The 12696-nt window shown below is 41.6% G+C and overlaps 1 protein-coding gene across 2 annotated transcripts in view; it reads right to left on the bottom strand.

Moving 5' to 3' along the window:
* Positions 1 to 12696, bottom strand: part of LOC134662391 (transient receptor potential-gamma protein-like) — a 39289-nt gene that overhangs the window by 13903 nt on the left and 12690 nt on the right. The window contains exons 4-11 of one of the 2 annotated variants that reach the window (XM_063518604.1): positions 11486 to 11679; positions 10350 to 10524; positions 4171 to 4515; positions 3596 to 3781; positions 2702 to 2936; positions 2222 to 2365; positions 824 to 963; positions 55 to 301 (exon numbers count right to left, since the gene is read on the bottom strand). In XM_063518604.1, the coding sequence (XP_063374674.1) occupies positions 55 to 301; positions 824 to 963; positions 2222 to 2365; positions 2702 to 2936; positions 3596 to 3781; positions 4171 to 4515; positions 10350 to 10524; positions 11486 to 11679 (1666 nt within the window). Of the gene's footprint in view, positions 1 to 54; positions 302 to 823; positions 964 to 2004; positions 2366 to 2701; positions 2937 to 3595; positions 3782 to 4170; positions 4516 to 10349; positions 10525 to 11485; positions 11680 to 12696 lie in introns of those variants that run through there. The other variant, XM_063518603.1, reaches the window with a different exon arrangement.

The following is a 12696-nucleotide window of genomic DNA, read 5'->3' as shown; positions in this document are numbered from 1 at the left end:
AATAATTGCTCTAAACTCCGTCTAGAGGATTCCTAGTCTATGGATGATACATACCGCACGAGAAAGCAAAGATGACAAGTATATCAAGCACGAAGAACTTGAGGATATCCAGCACCATGCGGCTCAGCGAGACCTGCAGCGGGCCCAGGTGCGGGTTGACGCTGAAGATGTACACCAGCTTGAGGCTGCTGAAGATGTTGGCGGCGGAGAACAGGCCCTCGGAGAGCAGCATGGGGTCCCACGCGTCCCACTTCTCGCGGGGCTGGTTCCACTGCAGACCCTGCGCCATCTCTCGACGCACCTGCGGTTAAATTAAACTGTAGGTTTTACCGAATTTAAACTGTTGTGAGACATACTAACATTGAATAATTTTACGGTTTAGACTCACTTGTTTTAAGTCACTCGCGCGACATGTTTCGGAGAGCCTAGGCTCTCCTCCCTAGTCTCCTTTCTCAAGCGCTAACAGTGCGAGCAGCGTTCACGACGGCCGCAGTACACGCAGTACGCGTTACACGGCCGTCGTGAACGCTGCTCGCACTGTTAGTGCTTGAGAAAGGAGACCTAGGCTCTCCGAAACATGTCACGCGAGTGACTTAAAACAAGCGAGTCTAAACCGTAAAATTATTCAATGTAGGTTTTACGTCTGTCTAACTAACTAATTAACTATCTAACAGCGACAACGGCTAACCAGTAGTTACACGACAAAACTGAGCATGTGTACACTTTTGCGCCTCCTTTGTAAGAAGGTGAAAAATGTGAACACGTATTTGACGTACCTACCAACTGGACTTGTAATTATTTTTGTAACCCTTCTGAATGGTACCTGAAAGTGCGAGACGATCCTAAGCGCGACGGTGGCGACGTACAGCGAGTTGGTGACGAAGTCGATGACGTTCCACATGTCGTGCACGTACTCGCGCAGCCCCATGTCCCACAGCTGCTTCACCTCGCTCCAGATCAAGCCTGCAACATGGTCAGCATCATTTAGCAAGTCAACTCAAAGCCAGCGAGGCTTGTGATTTTTTAATAAAACATATTTTTTCTACTCTCCAAATTCTATTCCCCAAAAAAGAATTTGTGCATACACGCAGTATCTTTTTGGCGATTTTACGATACTTCGTGTAATGACCACTTTAAAAATATTGAATGAAATACAGTGTTGCCAACCTTATTTTAAATGTCATCTCTGACAAATAAGTGAACCATAGACATGTTTTTTTTTATTTCATTCATTCATTCATTCATTCTTTTCCCGCCCGTAGCCTCCATTTTTGCTACTTCTTGAATTAAAAATATTTGTTAAATTTACAATTTTATTTCAAAGTAAGTGCTTGTTCGTAGAAAAAGTATTGCATGCAACGTTGTTTATCTGAGTCAAAAAATACTCGTGGCGTCTTTATTAACAATTTTCGGCTTCGCCTCAAATTGTTACTCACGCCACTCGCCTTTTTTGACCTCTTTTAAACAACGGTTGCATAAAATACTATTGTTAAATTCCGAACTTTAGCAACCTATACTAAAATGCTAAACTAATATTTTGAAATTACATAAAAATCATGGCTGTAGGCCGGCGCCCCCCGGCGGGACATTATGCCACACACTACATGGTTGCTGTGTTTAAGTAGACCCCGCAGAACTCACTGCTGACCCAGGCGAGGATAAGCCACTCCACGAGTGAGGGCAGCGCCCCCCGGCGGGACACCGGCTGGTCTTGTTGTACGCTACATTGTTACTGTGTGTAGATCCGCAGAACTCACCGCTGACCCAGGCGAGGATAAGCCACTCCACGAGCGAGGGCAACGCCCCCAGGCGGGACACCGGTTGGTCTTGTTGTACGCTACATTGTTACTGTGTGTAGACCCGCGGAACTCACCGCTGACCCAGGCGAGGATAAGCCACTCCACGAGCGAGGGCGGCGCCCCCCGGCGGGACACCGGCTGGTCTTGTTGTACGCTACATTGTTCCTGTGTGTAGACCCGCGGAACTCACCGCTGACCCAGGCGAGGATAAGCCACTCCACGAGCGAGGGCGGCGCCCCCCGGCGGGACACCGGCTGGTCTTGTTGTACGCTACATTGTTCCTGTGTGTAGACCCGCGGAACTCACCGCTGACCCAGGCGAGGATAAGCCACTCCACGAGCGAGGGCGGCGCCCCCCGGCGGGACACCGGCTGGTCTTGTTGTACGCTACATTGTTCCTGTGTGTAGACCCGCGGAACTCACCGCTGACCCAGGCGAGGATAAGCCACTCCACGAGCGACGGCGGCGCCCCCCTGCGGGACACTGGCGGCTGGCCTTGATTGCTTCGCTCCCACCCTATCCCCATCGTTGCTGTTTCGATGCGCTGAGACGCCAGGATTAGTAAAACTGGAACAAAACGTCCAAATATTAAAGCAATTCATATCTACTTTATTTATCGTAAAACTAGGATAGTAGGTAGAAATCTAGTTGTTGCAGTTATTCTTATAAAAGTACTAGTATTATATAACAATATTTTATCTTTTCCTTGTAGTATAAGCTCTGAAGAGCAGCCTATAATACTACAAGGAAAATCGAGAGGACATCCGTAAGTACGCGGCAAGAGTCGACTTTTAAATCGAAATGTTAATAACGAAGGTGTGTCATAGTTGAAAGACTAAAGAACATAGGTACATCTACCGAACTACGTTTGAGTAGAGTGTAGGTGGGTACTCAGTTACTCACAGAGGAACATGAAGTAGCTGGCGGAGTGGCACAGGAACTTGATGAAGGGCTTGCGCAGCGTGCGGCCGGGCGCCGAGTGCGGCGCGGCCACGTACGCGAGCGCGTGCAGCGGGAACATGGCGCCGATGCGCGCCATCTCGAACGCCTGCAGCACCATGTTCTTGCGCCGGAAGCCGGGCACGCTCTCGTACCAGATCGAGGCCAGCAGCTGCTGCACGTTCGGGTGAGCTACGAACTGAAAAAAATATAGAATTCGATAGCGGTCTTCAGCGGTCGTCTACCTACTCTGACGCCCTATTATGTACTACATTTCCGTTTTTGTTTTCCGCGGCAGTGCCTCAGTCAGCTGCTACCCGCTGTGGTACCGAGCGGTTGCGTTGTGGCACCGTCCCTATTAGCTATACATACTAGAACAAATTAAATTATTAACAGAAAATATTTTAATTTGTTGTTATTTCAAGTAGAAACACTACTAGGGAATGCAAATCGGTTATTTTCGGTTATTTTTTGTATGGAAATAATCGGTTATTAACCGAAACCGCGGTTATTTCCATACAAAAAATAACCGATTTGCATTCCCTAAACACTACTATGTCATGTCCATGCCTGAAATAAATGTCATATACTAAGAAAAAGTGACCCAAGCCTCCAGTGCCCCAGGCTGGAATCGAACCAGCGTCCTCTGCTATCGCGGCAGGTGCCTGTTGCCACTCGGCCACCGGGCCACACCGGCATAGGTCGAATTTTTCCCAAGTATATTCACTTCATACTGAGGGCTTATGGCGCCCCCTGGCCACTTCAGGTAGGACAGTATGGTTCGACTTTCTAACTGGATCATCTCAGGTGATACCGAGTTAGCTATAGTCCCTAGCTATGTTAGAGCGGGGTGGGTACCTTCTTCTGGCGCAGTTTGATGGCCAGCTTGAGGCGCGAGAGGCGCATGCGCTCGGGCGCGCCGGGCTCGGCGAGCGGCGGCGTGGCGGCGCCCGTCTCGTGGTTGAGCAGCACCTGCAGCTCGTGCGACGTGCGCGTGTGGTCCAGCAGGGCGGTCGCGAACTCCTGGCACTGCGCGCGCAGCTCCTGCCGCAATACGTTACACGTGGCCAAAAATAAAATAGTGCACCTAAGAAATCCAGATGTCGTGTACTCAATGCTCAGGGAGAAATATAAGATGATTAAGTAACGTAGCGTCTTAGCGACTACCGAATTGCCCGAATGACCACGACAATGCTTCCGAGAGCTTGTCAATGCTTCCAAGAGCTTACTGCAAATTTTGTATTTGACAAAAATTTAATTATTGTTACAAGCTTTTATCGCTGACTGCACTTTTCTTTCCACAGGCCTTTGCCTTTGCCTGTTAGAGCTTTCTCTATGAGGCTCGGAGTGGCGAGCGCGCGCCCTCGCGGCACGCGTTGGTGCGAGAACGACAATGGCGGAGCGAGTCTACCGTCTTCCAGTGGCTTGCCTACCTGATATTCAGTCTTGAACTCGTGCTCGAGCGCCGACAACCGCCGTAGCTCCCACGACAGCTCGAACGCCGTAAGTATGGGATCCTTGGACGACAGCGCTATGAGGCTCGGCGAGGCGAGCGCGCGGTACGCGTTGATGCGGGACCGGGAGTGACGTAGCGAGTCTTCGCGCCGCGAGCGCACGCACTCGTCGCAGCCGCAGCGCACGTCGTGCGGCACGGGCAGCGCGGCGCCGCGGTCCAGCAGCAACTTGATGATCTCGTAGCTGTCGCGGTGCGCCGCCAGGATGAGCGGCGTGATGTCCGGCGTGAACGTCGCCGTCTCCGGGGGCAGCGCTTCCCAGCTCTGCAATACAAATTGGTTCAACATTACAGTTGATCAACTTTCATACTTCCATTGATTTTAATTTAACTAAATTATTGGTTTATTGACAAAACTGATCTATCCAATCCAACCAATATCTACGAAAAATAACTTCTAGAGATATGATCACGATCAGTACCTAAGATACTAATTCCCCTGGAAATATTACATGTATTCGATGTACCTATATACGCCTTAAGATAGTTTTTGTGGTAATTTACTTATTGAGCTTTGCCAACAGGTTTAATAGATAGTAAATACTTACTTGTAGATAATCTATATATATAAATGCAAGTGTCCTGACTGACTGACTGACTGACTGACTGACTGACTGATTCATCAACGCAGAGCCGAAACTACAAAAGATAGAAAGTTGAAATTTGCACACTAGGTTGCATTTATAAAGTGTACAAGAGATAAGAAGCGATTTTGAAAAATTCAACCCCTAAGGGGGTTAAAAAGGGGATGAAAGGTTGTATGGGGAACAAGTTTTATTTTAAGCTAAGAATTTGAAACTTTGTAAAAATGTATTATATTAAAAAACAAGAAAACTAATTTCAGCGTTTTTGAAAATTCATCCCCCAAGGTGGTGAAAAAGGGGTTAAAAGTTTGTATGGTGATCAAATATTTTTGTGAGTGTGGGACTTGAAACTTTGCATATGGGGATATTATTATAAGACAGGAAAAGTAATTTCAGCGTTTTTGAAAATTCATCCCCTAACAGGGTTAAAAAGGGGTTGAAAGTTTGAATCCATTACAAATGCTTTGAAACTTCTTAGATAGGCATAATAGCCGATTACAAAAAAAAAGTAATTGCAACATTTTTGGAAATTCAACCCCTAAGGGGGTTAAAAAGGGGATGAAAGTTCGTCTTGGGTTGCATATTTTATTTTGATCTAGGAACTTGAAACTTTGCAAAAAGGTATTAAATTAAAATACAAGAAAACTAATTTCATCGTTTTTGAAAATTGATCCCCCAAGGTGGTGAAAAAGGGGTTGAAAGTTTGTATGGAGATCAAATATTTTTGTGAGTGTGGGACTTGAAACTTTGTATATGGGGATATTATTATAAGACAGGAAAAGTAATTTCAGCGTTTTTGAAAATTCATCCCCTAACAGAGTTAAAAAGGGGTTGAAAGTTTGAATCCATTACAAATGCTTTGAAACTTCTTAGAAAGGCATAATAGCCGATTACAAAAAAAAGTAATTGCAACGTTTTTGGAACTCAACCCCTAAGGGGGTTAAAAAGGGGATGAAAGTTCGTCTTGGGGTGCAAATTTTATTTTGATCTAGGAACTTGAAACTTTGCAAAAAGGTGTTAAATTAAAATACAAGAAAACTAATTTCAGCGTTTTTGAAAATTCATCCCCTAAGGTGGTGAAAAAGGGGTTGAAAGTTTGTATGGATATCAAATATTTTTTCGAGCGCGGGACTTGAGTCTTTGTATTTGGGGATATTATTAGAAGACAGGAAAAGTAATTTCAGCGTTTTGTAAAATTCATCCCCTAACAGGGTTAAAAAAGGGTTGAAAATTCGTATAGGGTTCAAATTTTATTTTAAGCTAAGAACTTGAAACTTCGTAAAAAGATATATTTTTAATATGCAAGAAAACTAATTTCAGCGTTTTTGAAAATTCATCCCCTAAGGTGGTGAAAAAGGGGTTGAAAGTTTGTATGGATATCAAATATTTTTTCGAGCGCGGGACTTGAATCTTTGCATTTGGGGATATTATTAGAAGACAAGAGTAATTTCAGCGTTTTGTAAAATTCATCCCCTAATAGGGTTAAAAAGGGGTTGAAAGTTCGTATAGGGTTCAAATTTTATTTTAAGCTAGGAACTTGTAACTTTGTAAAAAGTTATTAAATTAAAATACAAGAAAACTAATTTCAGCGTTTTTGAAAATTCATCCCCTAAGGTGGTGAAAAAGGGGTTGAAAGTTTGTATGGATATCAAATATTTTTTCGAGCGCGGGACTTGAGTCTTTGTATTTGGGGATATTATTAGAAGACAGGAAAAGTAATTTCAGCGTTTTGTAAAATTTATCCCCTAACAGGGTTAAAAAGGGGTTGAAAATTTGTACGGGTTTCAAATTTTATTTTAAGCTAGGAACTTACAACTTCGTAAAAAGGTATTAAATTAAAATACAAGAAAACGAATTTCAGCGTGTTTGAAAATTCATCCTGTAAGGTGGTGAAAAAGGGGTTGAAAGTTTGTATTGATATCAAACATTTTTTCGAGCGCGGGACTTGAATCTTTGGATTTGGGGATATTATTAGAAGACAGGAAAAGTAATTTCAGCGTTTTGTAAAATTCATCCCCTAATAGGGTTTAAAAGGGGTTGAAGTTCGTATAGCGTTCAAATTTTATTTTAAGCTAGAAACTTGAAACTTTGTTAAAAGTTATTAAATTAAAATACAAGAAAACTAATTTCAGCGTTTTTGAAAATTCATCCTGTAAGGTGGTGAAAAAGGGGTTGAAAGTTTGTATTGATATCAAACATTTTTTCGAGCGCGGGACTTGAATCTTTGGATTTGGGGATATTATTAGAAGACAGGAAAAGTAATTTTAGCGTTTTGTAAAATTCATCCCCTAACAGGGTTAAAAAGGGGTTGAAAGTTTGTACGGGTTTCAAATTTTATTTTAAGCTAGGAACTTGAAACTTCGTAAAAAGGTATTAAATTAAAACTGCAAAAAATTTATTTCAGCGTTTTTGAAAATTCATATCTCAAGGTGGTGAAAAAGGGGTTGAAAGTTTGTATGGAGATCAGATATTTTTGTGAGTGCGGGGCTTGAATTTTTGTACAGAGGCATTTATTAGAATACAAGAAAAGTAATTTCAGCGTTTTTAAAAGTACATTCCTTAAAAGGGTTAAAAGGGGGTTGAAAGTTTTTATGGGGTTCAAATTTTATTTTAAGCTAGGAACTCGAGACTTCTTAAAAGGGTATTTTATTAAAAGAGAAGAAAACTTATTTCAGCGTTTTTGAAAATTCATCTCTCAAAGTGGTGAAAAAGGGTAAAAAGTTTGTATGGAGATCAAACATTTTTGTGAGTCTTTGTAAAATGGCATTTTATTAAAATACGAGAAAAGTAAATTCAGCGTTTTTAAAATTCATCTCTTAAAGGGTCGAAAGGGTGTTGAAAGTTTGTAAAGTTGCAAACAAACTTGAAACTTCGTAAAAAGGTATTTCATCAAAAGAGAAGAAAACTAATTTCAGAGTTTTTGATAATTCATCCCCATGGTGGTGAAAAAGGGGTTGAAGATTTGTATAGAGGTCAAACATTCATTTGAGTGCGGGACTTTAATCGTTGTAAACTTTGTATATAGGCATATTATTAAAATACAAGAAAAGTAATTTCAGCGTTTGTAAAAATTCATCCCCTAAAATGGTTAAAAAGGGGTTGAAAGTTTGTATAGGGTTCAAATTTTATTTAAAGCTAGGAACTTCAAACTTCGTAAATAGGTAGTTAAGTAGTAGGTTTTATTAAATAGAGGACATGAAAATCTTCTGGTTGAGAGGGATTATATCGAGAACAATTTTATTCAGTTAGGGGCTTGAAGCTTCGTAGGTTGTGAAAGACAAGTATCATGCGTTGTAATATTAATAATTAACAAATGATTAACCGTCTTACTGCGATCTTTTGCTGCATAATGTTCTAAGCTAATGTAGAATATATAACCACCAATATACAAATCCACGCGTACGAAGTCGCGGGCAACAGCTAGTCATGAATAAGTATAAAACAAATCGCTCGAATATTGACTGATTTTGATTTTCGCTCGAATTTTGATTGAGTGCCGTGTTTAATACCCAGTCACAGGTAAACACGGCACTCATATAAAAGTAAGTAATCGCTTTGGTACATAATTCTTGACATAAAAAACGTGTTTTACGATTTAATGTAGGTAAAGTAAGGTACAGGTACTAAATTAAACCCGAAGAGGATTAAAGTATCCTGTTTGAAGCAGATTCTCTGGGGACAGATTTGTTTTACGAACCCACCGATTACGGTTAATGAAATGACCGTTAAATATACATAATACAATACAACATGTCCCTTCCTAGCAGCTGCCTAATTCAAATAAAATTTGTACGTAGGTAATTACTTAACTAAATGTATGCTCAAATCACAAGTCCAGCCAGTAAGTTTCTAAGAGATTTGCGTAATAATTAAGATCATTTTAAATTTTGAGACAAGCGTGTAAAGTGGTTTCATTTGACCAGGAATTTAGAAAAATTAATCCAGAGACAATAATAAAATAGTTGTAGGTAATAATTTATACAGTAAATTTTGGAGTTAAACAATATTTTCATTCACGATTATTACCCTAAGTTTTTCTGTGAAGTAAACATGTAATTTTCAGCCTTTGTCCTGTAGAGCACTTACTTTGTATACGCTCAGGAAACACGCGGAAATATAAATATATGCCCGCCCTAAACCAGAGCACTCCACGGTTTTTACAGGCCCGCGGCGTATCCCGAGAATAACGACCCGTTTCGCTAAGTGCTTTAATATTATACTCATATCTGTGCTACTTTAATCCGCCATTCATTCATTAGAAACAAACGGACTGTTTATATTGATCACAACTCATATAGTCTTATAAACTGAAATAATAGATATTAAAGAAAAAGTGACGAAGCCCTCCAGTGGTGAAGGCCGGATTCGAATGTAGTCTTTAGCAATCCGGGCTAAGGCCTTGAAACCCTTGGCCACCCTTTTTTTGACTGGTAGAGAATGCCTTAACGCATTAAGTCCGCCATTTGGGGTAATAGAACGTATACAAACCTATAATATATTGCTCAGAATATATAAATTCAATTAGTATAATTTTGAATGACATAACGTGCAATAAGTATAACGTGCAATACGTATAACAATGAATTCTATAATTTTATAGGTAATGTATAATGAACTTTACATATAATATCGTTTATGATAAGTATAAAAAGGTATAACTTTGAAACAATATAATATACAAAACAAATACCACGCAATAAACCTAACCTTGTGTTTTTCTGCGGGGTAACAGTTCTAACCTAACCTAACCTACTTTTCTGGTAGCAGTTTTTTTTTGTGGGGGGTCACAGTTCTAACCTAACCTAACCTACTTTTCTTGCAGCAGTTTCTTTCTCTGAGGGGTCACAGTTCTAACCTAACCTAACCTACTTTTCTGGTAGCAGTTTTTTCTGTAGGAGGTCACAGTTCTAACCTAACCTAACCTATTTTATGGTAGCAGTTTCTTTTTCTGTGGGGTAACAATTCTAACCTAACCTAACCTACTTTTCTGGTAGCAGTTTCTTTCTCTGAGGGGTCACATAGTTCAAACCTAACCTAACCTACTTTTCTGGTAGCAGTTTCTTTTTCTGGGGAGTCACGGTTCTAACCTAACCTAACCTACTTTTCTGGTAGCAGTTTCTTTTCTTGGGGAGTCACAGTTCTGACCTAACCTAACCTACTTTTCTGACAGTAATTAGTTTCGATGACCTATGAAATACTGAGCTATCCAAATAATTTTACTGGTGTTTTGTTCAGATATTTATATGAGATGTTATTCATTATTTTAATTTATATGCATAATGAATGTTATATTAAATGTAATTAGTTTATTTGTATGTTATACCAAACAGCGGTATGTATAGTGTATGTTATATTATTTTTATGTTATCCTTATTGAAAATATAGATTTAGTGCATTATACATAAGATTAGTATACGTTTTGAACGTTTGTAAATTGAAATTATACCAAAAGTGCGTATTCATTATGATACGCACCCCTGCTCGTTTGCCTCCTATATCATTAAAATAAGCTCACATGCAGTTCCCCCGGCTTGGTGGTGCGCTCCTCGTGGTCGAGCAGCGCCTCGACGGCCTCGACGAACTCCTCGGAGATGGCGTGCAGCAGCGCGTCGCGCGTCTCCACGCCGAACTCCAGCAGCAGCTCCACCATCTCCAGGTTCTCGTTGTCGATGGCCATCAGCAGCGCCGATCTGGATATTGTACACTTTTACGTCTTGTATTTTATATCGTTTTATTATATTGGTTGGGCCCGGATTCGAATCCTGGTACCACACCTGGGCCACAAATATTTATTCCTGAGTTATGGATGTTTTCTATGCTATGCCTATAAGTATTTATATATGTATATAACTAACTTCCACTCCCAACGTGTACTTGGCTTCGTCGGCCATCTGAGCAGGACAGGGCCAGATAGCTTGGAAAAGCTCATTATGACTGGCCGCATGGCAAGGAAGCGTAGGGATGGACGGATGGCCACACGTTGGGCGGACAGAATAACGTTGGTGACAAACGCCACACTGCAGGCTAGCATGCACTGGTCCCAGGACAGAGCGGCCTGGAGAGCACTGGTGAAGAGTGCCCACAATCGTCACGTCCCTCAGCCATGAGGTTACGACAAGGAAGAAGAGAGATATAACTAACTATATATATTATGTATATCGACGTCTCTTTAAGGTTCCGTCACACAGGCGCGTATTCCGAGCGGGGCGTGAGCGTTTTATATGTATATGCGGCGCGCCCCGCTCACGATCCGCCCGGAAAACGCGCCTGTGTGACGGAACCTTTAGTACGTACACGTAATACAAGCCTTATTGAGCTTACCTACTCTGAAACTAGGTGGATTCGGGTAAGATCCGTAAATCCGTATAATATTTATTAATAGATACATTTTTTTTATCATCCACTTTATTGCAAATTGTCTACCCCTTAATATAAGGCCTACGTAACGAACTAACGAATCTAAACAAACTTTCAGGGATAAAAAAACTTGTTTATTTGAAGAAATTAGGTATAATCATAAGTTTCACAAGATGGCCAAAGTTTAATCCTCTGACTAACAGCTCCCTTGCACAATGAATAAGAATAACGCAACACGTGACAACAACAGTCTTCGTCGACCAATTGACAATTTTTCATACGAATGATACTGACCTTCCCAGTGGATCGACGCAGTCCACGTTAATGTGCTGTGTCTCCCTGGCGCGCAGCAGCACGCGCCGGGTGCCCGCCACGTCGCCGCGCTCCACGCCGAGGAGGTACTTCTTCTCGTCCAGCGACAGCACCGCCATCTCCTGGTGCGGACGCACCACGTTCTCCTCCTCTGTCATCCCGTGGATACTGTGCCGCTGCACACAAACAAAGGAATACAGGACGAGTTTACGCCCGGTAGTGTACCGTGCTTCCTGTGGATGTATTAGCAAGGTGCGAAGTCGGTGGAGGGGGAAGTGGCGCTGATCGTCACAAACACAGGTAATCTTATAAGAGTGTCCGACATTAGTACTAGCGGCAGCCGCTTGAACTAATTTTACTCCATAAGATTTAACGTAGAAAGTCCGACAAAATGAGGGCAGCACCAGTCGTGCACCTAGTGAATAGAGCGCCAGTAAAGTCAGCCCGCGTAGCCAACGTGCCAATCGCTTATACCCTCCGTAGCGATCGAAACGCAAAAACTGTCACTGTCGCACTAATATGGAAGAGCGATAGAGAGACACAAAGCGTTTTGTTGTCGAAGCGATAGTGATTGTCAGTTTGGCTAGGCCGGCTGAATCGGATCTAACATAATTTCAATATACCTATTTTATTAAAACAAAACTTCCGCGAGACTCCAGACAAATTAAATATACATATATAAACGGGTAAGTCACGATTTTATGCGTCGGTCAACCAATGCGTGTGGCCCCAGTTAAAGCTCCTCGTTATGGAGTGAAACATATATGTCATTTTCGACTTTAAAACCTAAAGTGACCCGGTTTGATACACCTACATATTTAGTAAGTTTAATAAGTAAGAATATGTAATAATATATTACAACCTGCAAAAATATCCGACATCAGAGCTCGTAAAAATATACATAGGTAAGTATGCACGACCGTAGTTACGTATACCTACCTACTAGAACTTTAATAGCGTGTTATGAGTAGGTCCTTATTTTTTTTTTATCTATCAAAACTAGATATGTATTCTAAGTAAGGTATGGATATGAAATAAAGATGTAGGTACTCGCTTTTAGCAAATTCTTAAATGTAATTAGGCAAATATTCAGTGACGTTCCCTGGCGTCCTCCTGGCATATTCTGGTTAAGCTCCGAAAGCTATAATCCATTAACCTCGAGAGGCGCGGTTAACCCTCTAGGTACATTTTCC

This window comes from Cydia amplana, chromosome 3 (assembly GCF_948474715.1).
Source record: "Cydia amplana chromosome 3, ilCydAmpl1.1, whole genome shotgun sequence".
Taxonomy (NCBI): Eukaryota; Metazoa; Arthropoda; class Insecta; order Lepidoptera; family Tortricidae; genus Cydia; species Cydia amplana.
This window is presented reverse-complemented; position numbering and strand designations above follow the sequence as displayed.